Source organism: Meriones unguiculatus, chromosome 10, assembly GCF_030254825.1.
Source record: "Meriones unguiculatus strain TT.TT164.6M chromosome 10, Bangor_MerUng_6.1, whole genome shotgun sequence".
Taxonomy (NCBI): domain Eukaryota; kingdom Metazoa; phylum Chordata; class Mammalia; order Rodentia; family Muridae; genus Meriones; species Meriones unguiculatus.
This window is the reverse complement of record NC_083358.1, coordinates 89,065,682-89,083,183: the sequence shown is the minus strand read 5'-3', so window position 1 is coordinate 89,083,183 and position 17,502 is coordinate 89,065,682. Positions and strand designations below refer to the sequence as shown.

Here is a 17,502-nt window from a genome sequence, read left to right as displayed (position 1 = left end):
CTATGAGGTTTCTTGTCCCTGACTTTTTGTCATCTTTGGTATGATGCTATTTATAAAGTTGTTCTGGTGGCATAATTTAGCCTGTGCTTGGCAATGTCATTCTGAATATTTACTGAGGAATACAGGTTAGAGATACTTTGGCTAGATGATAGTAAGGGGGTGTCCTGACTCCATCAGGACAGGATCTAATACTTCAAATGATCAGGCGGCAGCTGATAATAGCCACAGCTGGACCCAGGAACTCATGGAGGCAGGAAGCCTGAAAGCAAGCACAGCCTACTGCAATCTTAAGTATCTACAAGAGACTATTTCTGGTTTGAAGATCTGAGACTCGATTTTGTCCCAACGATTCATTAGATGTGTGACTTAGGGTAATATTTTCATGTAAAAATATGTGTAATGCCTGTAATACAAACCTTCAAAGAACTTTATGGTTTCTTGAACCTGAATTTCTCTCTTATTCTGATCAATTGGTTTAATATTTAGATAAACTACAACTGATCACAGAAATCCATAACATAAACATTAGGAAGAACCAGGAAGTTAAGAAGAACACAGACATTCTATGTCCTTAGGTTACAAGATTAATTACTGTCAATGTCGGTGCTTATCAAATTTATTTATAGGGTCCATACAACTGGAAATGCTAACAATTCTGGGACCTGAAAAACACTTAAGAAGAACAAATAGCTACAAATATGGGGCAAGGCTTTGAAAACAAAGAGTAGGGGACTGATGAGAGAAGGGGACTGGGAAAAGGTTTCAGCAAATAGTAAAACAAACAAACAAACAAACAAACAAAGCCTAGGGGTTGAGGATCTGGCTCAGTGGAGAGCACTTTTCAGCAAGCAGGAAGCCTAGGGTTCAATCACCAGGAGGAGGTGTGGTGGGACAGAGGCCGGGGTGAGCTGATGAGAACGGCTGAACAAGTGAACATGGGTAACATCACAATCTAGAAGTAAAGAAAAAGCAAATGTCTGCAGAAGAGATTACCAGAAATCATGTTCAACTCATGATTCTGGAATACTGTAACCTGAGAAAGGCTGAGCACTGCACTAGATGCAGCTGTTCCAGATGTGGCTATGGGATACACATGGGCCCAGGAGAAAAGAGAAGCCAAGTTTATTGACTTACTGTCACACTAAATTTGCAAGGGGTCGATGGGATTTATATGAGACCCTATTAAAGAAAACTTAAAAGCTTTGTACGTTAGACACGCAGCCCAATCAAAATAATGAAGTCAAATATATTAGAAAAAAGGTATTAGCTCTGATGGCAATGTGTCATTACTCTTTTTTATAACCCAGGGTTAACAGAAATAGAAAATAACGGCAAAACTATGCTGATTCTCTGACTTCGCTGTCTTGGTGTACGGAGGGTTGAAGGAAGTAAATGAAGCAAGTTTGGCTGATCCATTTAGAACCACTTGGGAGTTAGAGATTTTAGGTTAGTACTTTTTATCTAAAAATAAAGACATACAGTCTGTAATATATACATATATATGTATATACAGATCCCTTTTGGTTATTAGACACTATCTTTATGCTTATATTGCTCAGTGATATAATTGAAAGTGTCTGGTTCTTCAGAAAGTAAGTGTTCACATCATATCCATTTGCTACTGATTTGAGAGTTGGTAAACTGTAAATAAAAATTCACCGTATTCAAGATATATTAAAGGAGTATACATGGGGACAGACTTAGGGATACATCAAAAGCTTACCTCACTCCTAATTTTGACATGGCTACTTTAATAAATCTCCAGACAACCCTTCCAGTCTTTCTCCTCTCCCTGCTCCTTGCACATCCTGTAGAAGTAAATCTCCGAATACTATTCACTGACCATGGGGAAAATTAATCAGTAAATGATGGAGGAAAGCAGAGAGAGTCCTTTAGAAAAGACTTTTATTTTGACACACAGACATATAAACATTTGCTCATTAGACAGAGCAGTTTAAGACACAGTAGAAATGATTACCATTAGGTGATAGCACTCATCAAATGACAGGCCTCGTGTTTCTTCAGGCATCTCAGAAAACTCACTAAAGTGTCACGGCATACTGGTTAAACTGGTAAGTTGACTTTTCATTTAGTAGAGTAAAATTGGTTTGGGTAAGTGAAAAACCAAGGCACAGACCATTTGAGAAGTGTAAAATAAAAACAGCGCTTGATGCAGCATCTGGCAGGAGCGAAGTACTCTACCTAAGTGCTCTTTAGCCGAATAGCAACAATCCTTTTAGCCTAAAAGCATTAATTACTGCGACTGCAGTAATATACACACGCCTTCCGAGAATCTCAGACAGACCGTGCAAAACAGACCTGTTATTTCATCACTAGTCCTAAATAGGAGCAATGTATCCTAACGATTCTCTGAGGTGGGTCATGACCCTATTGTAGATAACCTAATAACCTAATGTTTTAAATCTTTCCTCTTTCTTTCCTTTCCCTCCCTCCCTTCTTCATTACTCCCCCCATCCCCATACCTTCCTTTCTTTGATGGCTTTGGGGATAGAACTCAGGCCCTTTGACACATGCTAGGTGAGCACTCTGTCACTAAGCTCCATCTTGGGGCTTTTTTTTTTCCCCTGTGAAAATTTCATAAATATGCCCGGTAAGTTCCATTTGAAAATGTAAACTATCTCATAATAAGAAATTGGAACTAGTCAGGACAAATTTTACAGCATTGTTTTATGTACCAATGTTATGTCTCCTACGTCCAGTTATTCTTTAACACAAATAGGTTATGTTCAGTATAGTTGGCATTAAAACATGTTCTATTAAAAATATAATACCAGTGAAAACATTTTGAAGCTTTGTGCTCCACTTATGAACATATATTGTAGGTGGAAATTTCCACCATCCTCCATTCATAAAGCACTTACCAAATGTGCACTGACTGCCTTATGCAAGGTGTTCAGAATGCGGTAACAAACGGCAGGACATTGATGAAGCACAGCCCACGGAGTGTGACAATATGCAGCAGGATTTAAGAGCACCTCTGTTTGTCCACTCTTACACTTGTACAAACTCAAGATGACATGTTTTCTTTATTCCCCCCTGCTTTGAAGAATAGTTTTTGAACTCAACACTAGTAATGTTCCACCGGCCATGGTCATTTTCTTTCTGATTCAAATCACAAGAATGTAAAAAAAAAATAGGGCATGAGATATAGTTCGGTTGTTAGAGTGCTTGTCTAGCATGCGTGAAGTCCTGCGTGTGATCCCCAGTAGTGCAAGACTGACTGTGGTGGCATACATGACAGCCTCAAGGAAAAAATTAATTAGAAAGAAAGAAAAGTATTTGTTTGTTTGTTTCCTTCTTTGAGACAGGATTTCTCTGTATAGCCCCGACTGTCCTGGAACTCCCTCTGTAGACCAGGCTGGCCTAGAACTCAGAGATTTGCCTGCCTCGGCCTCTTCAGTGCTGGGTTAACAGCATATGCCACCACTGCCTGGCTATGAATAAGATTTTTAAAATGAATTGAGCTTCCATTTCATTTGCATTCAAAAGTCAAGTGTTCACACAGTTACTGACTAACTATGAGGGAGCTACAGATCATAAAGGGTTTCAAGAACAGCAGCCATTGACCATGCTTGTGTCTCACAGCTGAAAGGACAGTACTGGCCATTCTCATTGGTGAGTTCTGGAAGTCCTTTCCATGGGGATCTGAAAACAAACAAACAAACAAACAACTTTATGAGACATACTTTAATGAACATGAACACAGTAGGCAAGTCCTGATGACTAGTCTTTCACTCTAGAAGTCATTTGTTACAAAATAAAACAATATTCTAAAGGTATAGATACAAAGACTTTAAATATAAATTATCCTCTGATATATTCTACTTTGTGGTTTAATACTAGCAAATACAAATGAGTCTTTTATCGTCATTAGTTATGTTGTTTTGTTTTTTGAGCTAGACTGGTGCTATGTAACCCTGGCTGGCTTGCAACTTGCTATGTAGCTGAGGCTGGTCTTCCAAGTGCTGGAAATACAGGCATGTTTCACTAGGCCCAGGTTCATGACTAAAACCTTACAAAAAGCTACCATTCCACACTATATAAAAATTTAGATCTAAATAATCTCTCAGGAATAATTTTGCATTCTGAGATAGGGTCTTGTGTAGCTCATGTGGCTCTGAACGTACCATTCTCCTATTTTGGCTTCCTATAGGCTGAGATTATAGAAAGATGCCCACAGGCTGCCAATAATTTCAGTCTTTCAGAGTAAGTTTATGACTCAAACCTTAAATATGTAAGTGAATTATATGTGAACTTAACAGAACAAGAAGACCAGATGAAGTAATACAGAGACACAGAGAGTTAAAAACAGGAAAATGCCAATTATTGCCTTATTCTTCAGGGTAACAAACCATTTATTACATTTGTACCTTCTAATACTTAGTACTTATATACAAAATCTTATTTAATGCTGACAGCAATCCCATGAGATAAGTTCTGTGACTGTTCCTACGTGCGATGAGAGAAGAGGGATGAACAGAAGTTACATAACTAGCAACAGACCTCAGCATCCCTACCTAGACTGAATACACATAACAATGCTCACAGAGGCCATGCAGACCACTTACACATTCCAACTAAGCCATCAGGAACAGATGCACTTAAGCATAATCAAGACTTTAGAGAAAGTAAGGAGACTTTGGCTGAGTAGCATCTTTGAAAAATACATGAAACCAACACTGTTTAATTTACTGAAATTAGGACAGAGTATAAGAAGCACCATTTGGAATAACAGTCAAAAGACCAACTGATATTTCAAGAATAATGAAAACTATTACTTGATAAATGAATCAACTCAAAAGGGCCAACATGAATACTTCAAGTAATTTTATTTATTCTATCTTAATCATACCCAAATTATCAGTTATCTTGAAAATCAAAGACTATTCCACAAGTACAAATCACAAAATACAAGATCCTCAAATTAAAACTGAAATACTTAAGGGAGGTAAAAATGATACAGTTGAGGGCTGGAGAGATGGCTCAGAGGTTGAGAGCACTGTATGCTCTTCCAAAGGACCTGGGTTCAAGTCCCATCACCAAAACAGCAGCTCACAACTATCTGTAACTTCAAGATCTGACACCCTCACACAAATATACATGAAGACAAAACACCTATGCATAGAATGGCTAAGATCAAAAACTCAAGTGACAACACATGCTGGAGAGGATGTGGAGAAAGGGGAACCTTCTTCCACTGCTGGTGGGAATGAAAACTCATACAATCCCTCTGGAAATCAATCTGGCACTTTCTCAGACAATTAGGAATAGTGCTTCCTCAAGACCCAGCTATACCACTCCTAGGCATATATCCAAAAGATACTCAAGTATACAAAAAGGACATTTGCTCAACCATGTTTGTAGCAGCTTTATTTGTAATAGCCAGAAGCTGGAAACAACCCAGATGTCCCTCAGTTGAGGAATGGATACAGAAATTGTGGTACATCTACACAATGGAATATTACTCAGCAATAAGAAACAAGGAAGTCATGAAATTTGCAGGTAAATGGTGGGAACTGGAAAAGATCATCCTGAGTGAGGTATCCCAGAAGCAGAAAGACACACAGGGTATATACTCACTTATAAGTGGGTATTAGACATATAATATAGGATAAACATACTAAAATCTGTACACCTAAACTAATCCAGAAGGACTCTAGCTAAGACGCTCAATCCTCATTCAGAAAGGAAAAGAGGATGGACATCAGAAGAGGGAGAAAACAGGGAACAGGACAGGAGCCTACCACAGAGGACCTCTGAAAGGCTCTACCCTGCAGGGTATCAAAGCAGATGCTGAGACTTATGGCCAATCTTTGGGCAGAGTGCAGGGAATCTTATGAAAGAAGTGGGAAATAGTAAGACCTGGAGAGGACAGGAGCTCCAGAAGGAGAGCAACAGAACCAAAAAATCTGGGCACAGGGGTCTTTTCTGAGACTGATACTCCAACCAAGGACCATTCATGGAGATAACGTAGAACTCCTGCACAGATGTAGCCCATGGCAGTTCAGTGTCCAAGTGGGTTCCATAGTAATGGGAACAGGGACTGTCTCTGACATGAACTGATTGGCCTGCTTTTTGATCACCTCCCCCTGGGGGAGAACAGCATTACCAGGCCACAGAGGAAGACAATGCAGCCATTCCTGATGAGACCTGATAGACTAGGGTCAGAAGGAAAGAGAGGAAGACCTCCTCTATCAGTGGACTGGGGAAGGGCATAGGTGGAGAAGGGGGAGGGAGAGTGTGATTGGGAGGGGAGGAGGGAGAGAGCTACAGGGGGATATAAAGTAAATAAATTGTAATTAATAAAAATAAAAATTAAAAAAACACCTATGCATATATAATAAAATAAATATTAAAATTACACAGTTGAAATTAAGGTGCAGAGCACAGGGTGGATTCCATGGAGATGCTGCAGAAATGAACTGCACTTTATAAACTTTGTTTACCTGATATCTAATAGACTGACTAGACATTAGTCATGGGATAACTTACCTCTCAAGATGAACATAATGTCTGGAAAGGACATTTTTAACCAAAAATACAGTCTTTGCAGCCATCTCTGGGCCCATCAATTTGGAAAAATACAACTTTGCACGAAGAAAATACCCAATTGGCCATAGCCATTCCTAAAATATAATTTAAAAATAAAGGAAAAAAAAGAATTATGAATATCTAAATTTATTTCAAAAATGACTAAAATTCAAAACTCTGAAAAGATAAATGAAATTCTTACAGGTCCTTGGTGGTAATTGAAACCTCTAGCAAGATTGTAGTTGTCATTGTCTAAGGCATTATCATAAACTCCACAGTAAACCATATCACTGCAAAATGATGGGAGTTTGAGGTCAGTAAAAGAAGGTCAGGTATCATAGAGGAGACATCAGAATTTCAGCAGCAAAGGCAAGAAAAATAATCACCTTCTCTCCCAATTTACAAAGCAAGCTAGCTCATCACAAATACAGTACTTAACCAAAATCAGTATATCCTGAATACAGAGGAGCTTAATAATGTGTTTAGGAAAGATTAACAAAAAAGTCAAGTATCCTTATGTTTTCTTTCATATTTAGATGCCATATTTAAATTAAACGTATGTTTAATTTATATACAGGTGTAGGTCACGATAGTAGAGACCATGGAGGGAATATAAAAAAAGGAAGAAAACTGCATATACATAACATGGAAGCAGAATGAGGGCTCTCGGGTGAGAGGAAGATTAGCAGGTGGTCAGGGGACAGGGAAGGGCAAATGTGTAAGAATAATGCCATTATTAAACCTATTACTTTGCATGCTAATTTAAAAAATTGATAAAAATATTGAGGCGTCTTGTCTTTCAGGAGTTTGTCTATAGTTTAAAGTCAACCACTTCACTAGGCTTCCAATGTGTGCACGACAATTTACATGTCCACACAGGTATTTGAACCAGTAAAAATAAAGACAAGGTTTTATTGATGACAGAGCAAGAAGGCACTTACGTATTTATGTAAATGATTTATTTTAAATAAATAAATAAATAAATGTAAATTTATTTTAGATTATTATTACCTAGTGATCAAATCTAAGGCCTTATCTATACTAGCCAAGCATCCCACAACTACTGAGCTACATCCTTAGTCCATGCAAGGTTATTTTTCAAGTTTCTCTATGAAGCTATTTTAAAACTAAAGTTAGCATGCTTTCAGAGTATAAATAACAATTGGATATACATATTGCTATATATATGTGCAAGGTTATATTTCAAGTTTCTCTATGAAGCTATTTTAAAACTAAAATTAGCATGCTTTCAGAGTATAAATAACAATTGGATATACATATTGCTATAATATATAGAATTTATAACATTTTAATACACAGAACAGTGTTACAAACACTGCCAACAGATGAGTTATATATATATTAAGATTTAATTAAACTAACTTTTTAGATACCTGTTTAGTGATACCGAATGGCCATGTGAGCTTTTACCATAACTTTTAGGTCAGATCTGCAAGTTTCCTCTTTGTTTTTTGGGGGGTGGGAATTTGAGACAGGGAGGGTCTAGTTGTATGGCCATGGCTGACCTGGAATTTTCTTAGTAGACCAAGCTGGCTTTGAACTCACAGAGATCTTCCTATCTGTGCCACCATATGTGACCAGTTTTTAATTTGTTTTGATCATGCAAACATAGAGAAAGTAACCCATATTTGCATAAAAATTTGCATATCAAACATTAAATCAAGCCAAGCCTGGTGGTATGTGTCTAATTCTGGAACTTCGGAGGTTGAGACAGAAAGATCAGGAGTTCAAGGTCAGCTTCAGCTGTATAAGACTGTCTTAAAAAAAATGAAAAGAAAAGAAAACAGTAAAATCATATAGGAAGGCCAGGCATAGTGGCACACATCTTTTATCCCAGCACTCTGGAGGCAGAGGGAGGCAGATTTCTGAGTTCTGGGCCAGCCTGGCCTACAGAGTGAAAATGAGTACATAGTAAAGTACAAAACCCTGGCTCAGGTGTTAAGTGCACTGGCTGCTCTGCCAGAGGATGAGGGTTTAATTTCATGATCCATCCGCCTGTCTCATCACCACCTACAACTCCAGTTCCAGGCTATCTGGTGCCCTCTTCTAGCCTCTGTGGGAACTGTATGAATGTGGTGCACAGACAAACATGAAGGTGAAACATAAAAAGCAAAAGCAAATTTCTAGTGAAAAGGCCACTAGAAATTTAAGAAAAAAGTTATAAAAGTAAAGATACTTGCAAATGACAATTATTAAACAAAAACAAGGCTTCTTACTTATTGAAGTAAAAAGAATGATGTAATTACACGGAAAGCATGGAGAAGACTGCTGGTAAAGAACAGAATGAAGTTCTCTTTTGCCATCATTACAAGTGAACAGACAATTCTAAGTATTTACAACAGCACAAACAGTTGGACATTATTCAGCAGTATGGAAAAACCTATCAGCACAAACAAAACATAAAGACGTGTCTCTGAGGCCCGGAGAGATGGCTTAGCAGTTAAGAGTACTTGTAGCTCTTGCAGAAGAACTCACATAAGGATTTACAACTATCTATAACTGCAGTTCCAAGGGATCCCATGCTCTCTTCTGCCCCACACAGGAACCAGGCACACAGGTGGTACAGTGAAATATGTGAAGGCAAAACACTCATACACATAAGGCAAATTGTGGGGTGTAGTGCTGGGGATTGAGCCCAGGGTCCTGCACAAGGTAGGCATGCACTCCACCACCGAGCTATATCCTCCCAACAGCTCTCCCCGACCCTGAGATGAGTTCTCACGTGGCCAGGCTGCTCTCACACTTGTTAGATAGTAGAAGATGACCGTGAACTCCCAGTTCTCCTCTTTCAACCTTCCAGGTGCTGGGGTACAGGTATGCGTCATCATGCTGAGTTTAAGAGCTAGTTTTAAAAATTATTTATTTTTGTTGTCTTAGGAATTCAACTCATGAAACTTATTATTATTATTATTATTATTATTATTATTATTATTATTATTATTTGTAGGTGAGTGGTACTGGAGATTGAACCCCGGGCCTTGTCCCACACACTAGGCAAATGTCTACCTGTGAACCACATCCCTGTGAGGTTTTCTTTTCTTGTTACTTCTTTTTAGACAAACAAGCCTCCGAGTGCTCATATAATGGTACTGAGCCACCATACTTGGTTTTGATTTTGTTGTTTTGTTTTTTGAGGCAGGGCCTTGCTAACCAGTCCAGACTGACGTTGACAGTCCTGCTGCAGACTCCCTGGTGGCAGGATCACAGAAGTGAGACACCATGCCTGCACTTTTTATACAAATTCTCCTAGATTTGTGGCCATGTGGTTGCAAACTGTGCACAAATGAATAAAAATGACTTGGGTAATAGATAAGACAGGAATGGATCTCGATTCTTGGATAAAGGGATTTAACGTAACTTCTTTTACTTTATATCGTTCATACTGTCTGAGGTCCACAACAGTCACGTATTACTTTTATAGTCAGAAAGGAAATAAAAAATATGAATGACATTAGTTTTATATATTTAAAATTTAAATAATGAACACAGGAGAAGCCAGATGCATTTTTAAAACTCACACACAATAAAGTGGCAGATGTTTTCAAAAGTTTGAATGTGTTTTTTGAGATGTTATTTATAAACAAGTACAGAATGGTTAAGCCTTCTTCTTTTTTTAAACAGGGTTTCTCTGTGTAGCCCTGGCTATCCTGGAATTCTTTCTGTAGACCAGGTTGGTCTTGAACTCCAGAGATCCACTTCCCTATGCCTCCGAATTGGGAACTGAAGGTATGCATCACCTCTACCCAGCTCAACCAACAGCTTTCTTTTTTGATTCTTTCTTTCTTTCTTTTTTTCTTTTCTTTTTTATTTTTTTTAGTATATGTGCTGCTGAAGTGAGCACACAGCAGCTTTCTTAATACTTATATTCCAACTTACTCTGGATCTAGAGTTTTCATGCCCAGAGGACCAAGCAATTTTTTTTCTGCGATTTCCAAAGCTTTCCAAGCTTTTTCAGCAGTAAAGAGTTCAGGGGCCTAATGAAGGCAAAAAAGAAGAGAAATAAAAAGCATTTTAATATCATAGAAAATTAGTGCTTAATCATGTTAGTTAATTATAAACTTTGAAAAGAAAGAAAACAAATTTAAGAACATAGTGTGGGTCAGACTTTGAGAGTGGATACCTGACAAATCCAATCTTACGAGGCTGAACTGGAATTGCCTTTCTTAGCCTGGGAAGCTCGAGAACTCACAGAGGTGGCCGTCTCCTCAGAACAAGCACCAGATCAAAAAGGCAACCACAGCCATGGCAGAGCTCACCTCGCCCATCACTTTATTCCTAGACTTGCAGTAGAGCCCCTCAAGGACTAGACCCTTTTTACCTTTCTTCTTGGTGATAATGAATTCAGAGGAACTTGTAATCCAACAGTGCAAGTACTTGTGATATGTGGAAGGAGAGAAAATCCACATCCGTTTTAATGGTGAAATGAAGTGAGAATGAACCAGACCAAAGCTACCTCTCTGTGCAAGCTTGCACTTTCTTTCTTTAAATTTATTTTTATTTTATATGTACTGATGGTTTCTGCCTGCATGTATGTATGAGGAGTTTGGATCCTGGAGTTACAGACAGTTGTGAGCTACCATGTGGGTGCTGGGAACTGAACCCTGGTCCTCTGGAAGAGCAGCTGGTGCTCTTAACCCCTGAGTCATCTCTGCAGCCTGCAAGGTTGCACTTTCATACTACTACAATTAGTAACACGCTGCTAGTAATCTTTTTGACAAAGTCAAACACATGGGGGGAGACACAGAGCCCTCCTAGTCCACTGCCCTTAAGGGTTTATTTTTAGACTGAGATTTAACAACAACAACAGAGAATGAAGAATTCTTAGCTAGAGACCTAGAGTGATGGCTCAGTGGTTCAGAGCCCTGGCTTTTCTTCCAGAGGACGTAGGTTCAAGTCCCAGTACCCACAGGGTGACGCACAAGTCTGCAACTGCAGGCTCAGGGGATCTGATGCCCTCTTCTGGCCTCTGGGGGTACTGCATGTAAATGATGCACCGACATCCATGCAGGCTACCTCTCCCCCACTTCCAGAGCAATACAATAAAAACAACAACAACAACAACAACAAACCCTTAGACGAATAGAACTAACTAGAGAAAAACCACAAGGACGAAATGTGAAACTACGCTGCCGGTGGGCTCCCCCTAGTGGTGAACTTTCTGACTAGTGCATTGGGGAGCTGTTTATGGCACCAGCTTTTACAGTACAAACGCCTTCGGTTTTCAGGAGGAAAGGGCACGGGCTGGGGCTGAGAAACAGCTGGGTGTGGCCTAGGAAACCTAATCCATTTATCGCGGTGCAGCGCGGGCACCAAGCACTGCAGTATGAGTAACGCTGGGAAGCATTCTGTTTCTCCTCATCCATTGTTTTCTATTTTTGACACTGAATGTTACAGATCAGAGGTGATAGGAATACTTAATTACTGAAACTATATAAACTATCCAGAAAGCAGTAACTTCTCAGTTAAGTGGAGCTTAAAACCAAATAGGGAAAAAAATGACTCTGCTAAAGGTACCATAACATTTTTGAAATTTGAAAGTAGTAAATCACTTACCACGACCATTGCTATGGTAAAGTTGGGCCTGAGCTGATAGTCACACCAAGGACTTGACGCTCCATAGCTATCCTTGTAGATACCACGTTTGTGAACCAGATTCGGGTGCTTCTCGTTAGGATCTGAAGGGTCTTCTGAAACGTAGAACAGCCTTTCAAAGCTGTTTTGTATTTTTCTGTTCCACTCATCATATGAGACTGTTACAACCTTTCCTGAAGAGTGACAAAAGACATGACAGCTGCAGACACAACATTTGAGTATCTGCTATTGCCGTATTAGCAAATCTTAGCTAAAACTCATATTTAGTACACTTATGAAATAAATTATCTACATTTTGGAAACTGTGGCTACTCTGGAGGGAGATATGCTATAAATTCAAAGACCAAGTACCTCTCCCCTTAAAAAATGTCAAACAGCTCAGAACAACTTCACAGTCATTACACTGGGCTGAACAACAGGTCACACACATCGAATTGAAATACAATTACTGTTATCTTCTTTTCACTTGTTAGAACGTTTAGATGTGGATGGGTAGCTCAACATTATTTCTACTACATAGAAAGTGTTCCAGAACGATCTGAAAAGCCCTCTAGACTGCTCATGAAGTGTAACTTTCTCACAAAGTGAGGGGAAAGAAGGGCAAGGAGACAAGCCCTGGCCTCCGCCTTCTCTCAGCTGAGCAGTGCTGCAGTATTGGCTGTAGTAACCACTCTGCTATACTTCCATATGGGTAAGCTAACCATCTTTCTTTCTTCTTAAATTTAGCATAGTCTGGTATTGGTTCGCTAAATCCAGGGATGGCAGCAAGGTTACTAACTTGTCTGGGCTCCTTGTCACACAGACAAACTTACCTTGTCTTCTTACTTTGACTTCGTGATAAGGGAAAATGTTTTTCTTGGACAACTCCAGCAACCAACGCACAGTAGATTTACACAAGCCCACGATTTCCACAGCAGACCCATCTCTAAAATTAGAAAGATTGCTTTTCTATGTTGTACTTATTTAACCATTATTTAAAAGGGCATTCAATAAGTAATTCTAGGTTGGAAATATAGCTTAATGGCAGAATGTTTGTCTAGCAATAAGGAAAGCTTTGGGTAGCACAGAACCAAACCAGCTGCACCACCAACAAATAAATGTTGGTGAATATTGTACCTAATGTACCATACAAGCAACTATCTTTCCCCACATCTTCACTCAACAAGTAATATTATTATCTCATATAAGAAATCTCTTCCCCTACTATTCTGGCATTGCTTTTGTTTCTAACATTTTAGAAAAGACTCATGTTTTTATTTTGAATATCCATGTGTGTCTTTATGTGCACGTGCATGTAACACAGGTGTGGGTGCTCAGAGTCCATAAGAGCACTGGATCTCCTGGAGCTGGTGTTATGGTTGGTGGTAAGACTCCCACCATGAGTGCTGGGAAATGCACTAGGGCTTTGTGGAACAGCAGAAAGCTCTCTTGACAGCTTAGCCATCTCTCCAGCCTCTCCTAACATACTTATTTAATTTGATTTTTGTTGTCTTGACACAAAGTCTTTCTATTTTGTCCTGGCTTATCTGTTTGAAGACAAAATCTTTAATAAGAAAATAGCTCCTGGGCTGGAGAGATGGCTCTTTGGTTAAGAGCAGTTACTGCTCTTGTTCAGATCCCAGCACTCACAGTACCTGTAACTCCAGTTTGGAGAATCTGCTGCCTATGTGAGCATATACCTTCCTACTGGACATATAGTTGTTGTTGTTGTTTTTTTTTAATTAAAAAAACCAATAGTTTCTGAGCTTAACTCAGTATCAAGAATTTGTGATATTTGTTGACAACTTCTGAAATCATAAAAGAAAACCCTTTAGATAACAAAGTTAGAGATAAAAGATGTGCGAAATAAAATCTTTACATTGCGCAAAGTTCAGATTAAGGAATGTTGGCAGAGGCCTTTGTGAGTTTGAGGCCAGCCTTGTCTATAGAACGAGTTCCAGGATGGCCAGGGCTGTTACACAGAAAAAGCTTCAAAAGAAGAAGAAGAACAGGAAGGAGGAGGAGGAGGAGGAGGAGGAGGAAGAGGAGGAGGAGGAGAAAAGTCCTAACCAGAGATGGTGAGATAGCTCAGCAGATAAAGGCTCTAGCTGCCAAGTCTGATGACCTGGGTGCCACATGGTGGGACGAGAGAACTGACTCCCCAAGTTGTTCTCTGACCTCCATATATATGCACTGTGGTGTGTATACACCCCCCACCACCATGAATAACTGTAACTTTTTTTATTTTAAAGAAAATGTCTTAACCATTAGGATAATGAATTATAAAATGTTTGAGATTCTTGTAAAGGTGCAAAAACCACGAGATGCCCCAGACAAGGACAGATCACGCATACCTAGAGGCTGTTTATCTGTAGAGTAGGAGAAAGGAAAGAATGTGTGGAGAAGAGAGGAAAGAGGGCGGGATGGAAGATCTGGAATGATTTCGTGTGTGGATCATGGCGGGGGGCAGAACAAGACACGTCTGAGCGTGTTTAAGCAGGAACTGGGGAACTAGGAGTGCATCCCTGCAGGGGCATAAATGGTGAACCTTACCTCGGGGTAGCTGGGATTCCTCTGTTTCTGGCTCGTTCACTTTCTCCCATTTTATCCATCCATGTGCCACAGTTAAAGCGATTTCCTCCATAAACAAATCCCGTTTCGTCGTCAATCCCTGCAGTTATATTGAAACCTGAAAGAGCGAAATAAAACACTTAAAAAGCACGCGTGGAGGCACAGGTCTGTGGTCCTAGCACTCAGGACGCAGCAGCAGGAGAATCACACAGAATTTGAAGCCGGCTTACACAGTGAACTTGAGGCTACAGAAGACTCCTTTTTTAAACGACTAAAAAAATCATTAAGTTTTATAATAAATACATATCAATTTCATTTCTCTTTCCAAAAAACACCTGTGTGTACATGGGACTGCATAGCATGACGTTCTTTCTGAAGCACCATCTGCATTAGCAGAATCACAGGTCACCACTCAGTAGAGGAATGGCTTAACATCATGCACAGTAGGAAATGCTCTATGCTCTGTCCTTTAAATGAACAGACTGGATGTGTACAAGACAAAATGAGTTCCTATGACAAAATGATTTATAAGTAAGTCGCAGAAGGTTGCATATAAAATTGTTTATAAAGACTTAAAATACTGATTTAAAAATTTTTATTTATATTTTTATAAACTGGCCACAGAGGAAAACAATGCAGCCAGTCCTGATGAGACTTGATAGGCTAGGGTCAAAGGGAAGGGGAGGAGGACTTTCCCTATAAGTAAGTGGACTTGGTTGGGGCATGGGAGGAGATGAGCGAGAGAGGGTTGGATTGGAAGGGAGTGAGGTAGGGAGCTCCAGTGGGGATACAAAGTGAATAAACTATAATTTATAAAATATTGATTTTAATCTATGATTCTTTTCCATATCTGATATTCTGGTGTAGAATGTAGAATTTAAGAAGCTAAAATACTAATATATTCTAGATATATGTAAGACATTGACTTTTTACTTTTATACCTCCACAATACATATCACATGTACATTTGTACATGCTTAAACATATATAAATGCATAAAGTATACATGAAGACAGTATACTGTGGTTACAGCCCAGTCATCAACTCTAGATAAGGGGGGTAGGGGAAGAGAAGCTTTGGATTATGTGGTATGGCTTATTTCTTTTCAATAAAACAAAAAGATTATATTTAATTTCAATATATTTAATTTCAAATGTTTCATACAACAGCAGCAAACCCTAACATGCCTCAGAGATCTCATAAAATGTTTGGATACTAAACCTATTTCCATTGACTTCTCTTTGTGAAGGATAAAAATGTATCAGTGATTATTACAATTAGCTTAGGATAATATTTGTGTATCACTGCTACAAAAAATAAATCATGAGTCAAGACTAGCATGGTTTATATAGGAAGTTTCAGGCCAACTAAGGCTTCACAGCAAGATCCTGTGTTGATCAGCCAAACAAAAAAAAAGTTACATACTGAATATTTATATAATATTTTCAAAGCCAGGTGTATGGCCCAGACTTCTAATCCCGGCACTCAGGAGGTTGAGGCAGATAATCACTGTGCGTTAGCGACTAGTGTGGTCTACATGTGAGTCCCAGGACAGTCAGAGCTACATAGAGACTGATCTCAAAACAAGCAAACACATAATGACTTTATAAATATGTTCAAAATAACAACAGTGTAGAGAGGCTGGAGTGGGTGTATGGGATACATACAAATGTCTGTGGTGACAGACTCGGTCTATATCTGTGTATGGTAGTGGTTTCACGAACCTATGCCAGGGTCCAGATTCACAGAGCTGCATGGCGGCCTCCAGATGACTTAATGTGAAAAAGGATGAAAAGTGAGTAAGGTCTGTAGTCTAGCTAGCCCCATCACACTGTTTCTTAATTCTGATATGTTACTTCTGTTACATTAAAACATCCTAACTGTTGAAGGGTTTGCTATACCTTACCTATCATTTTTTATAACTTTCTATAAATCTGAAATACTTTTAAAATTATAACTAAAACCTTACATAAATCATGTTTACAAGACTAAAGTAAATATACACTAATTCATCAAAACCATTACCATCAATGAGGGGAGATGAGGTGATTAGCCTTGTATTATATTTATTATATTATATATATTCTATCACTACTTTAACGTGATAAAGCACCTTAGCAGCTGAGGTCAGCCTTGATCTACACAGAGGTAGATGTCACCATGGGTGACATCCTCCCTTTGCCACTGAGCAGCTCTGGGAAGCAGGCATTTTAGTCCTCTCGTTAGTGAAAATGGGAATAATGTAATACATTCTTTCACTTAAAGAATGTCTTTCAGGTGTTTGTCTGTGTAGTGTGTGTGGGTGTGTAGACCCGAGGGTGATGTCAAACCTTCCTTGCTCCCTCTTCCGCCTTATTTGTGCAGTCAGGGTCTCTCAATCAGACCCAGCGCCTCCCCGTGTGATATGCTAGTCTCATTAGCTGGTTTACTTGTTCAGGGACGCCACGCCTCTGCCTTGGGACGCCGGCATTACCACCAGGGTCACCTGGCATTTCTGTAGCTTCTGGAGATCTCAACTTCGATTCTCTTGCTTGTTCACCACACATTTTAACTGCTGAGCCACTCTCAGGCCCAACGTCATTCACTCTTCATGTCTCCAGAAATTAAGTAAGAACGAGAGTGGTAAAGCCACTATCACAATGCCTGGCACATAACACTCAGTTCACAGAAACAGAAGTTTTCATCATTCATTCATTCAGTCAGTCAGTCAGTTTTGAGACAGAGTTTCTCTGTGTAGCCCTGGCTAATATAGAACTCACTCTGTAGACCAGGATGGCCTTGAACTTA

The 17,502-nt window shown here is 39.3% G+C and overlaps 1 protein-coding gene across 2 annotated transcripts in view; it reads right to left on the bottom strand.

Annotated features, from left to right (window-relative positions):
• Positions 1 to 1,888: 1,888 nt before the first annotated feature.
• The window catches only part of Agl (amylo-alpha-1, 6-glucosidase, 4-alpha-glucanotransferase), a 61,827-nt gene continuing 46,213 nt past the window's right edge, over positions 1,889 to 17,502 (bottom strand). Inside the window, exons 28-34 of one of the 2 annotated variants that reach the window (XM_021642701.2) lie at positions 14,698 to 14,833; positions 12,978 to 13,090; positions 12,127 to 12,338; positions 10,450 to 10,547; positions 6,755 to 6,842; positions 6,514 to 6,647; positions 1,889 to 3,666 (exon numbers count right to left, since the gene is read on the bottom strand). In XM_021642701.2, the coding sequence (XP_021498376.1) occupies positions 3,549 to 3,666; positions 6,514 to 6,647; positions 6,755 to 6,842; positions 10,450 to 10,547; positions 12,127 to 12,338; positions 12,978 to 13,090; positions 14,698 to 14,833 (899 nt within the window). In that variant the 3' untranslated portion in view covers positions 1,889 to 3,548. Of the gene's footprint in view, positions 3,667 to 6,513; positions 6,648 to 6,754; positions 6,843 to 7,952; positions 9,416 to 10,449; positions 10,548 to 12,126; positions 12,339 to 12,977; positions 13,091 to 14,697; positions 14,834 to 17,502 lie in introns of those variants that run through there. The other variant, XM_060392829.1, reaches the window with a different exon arrangement.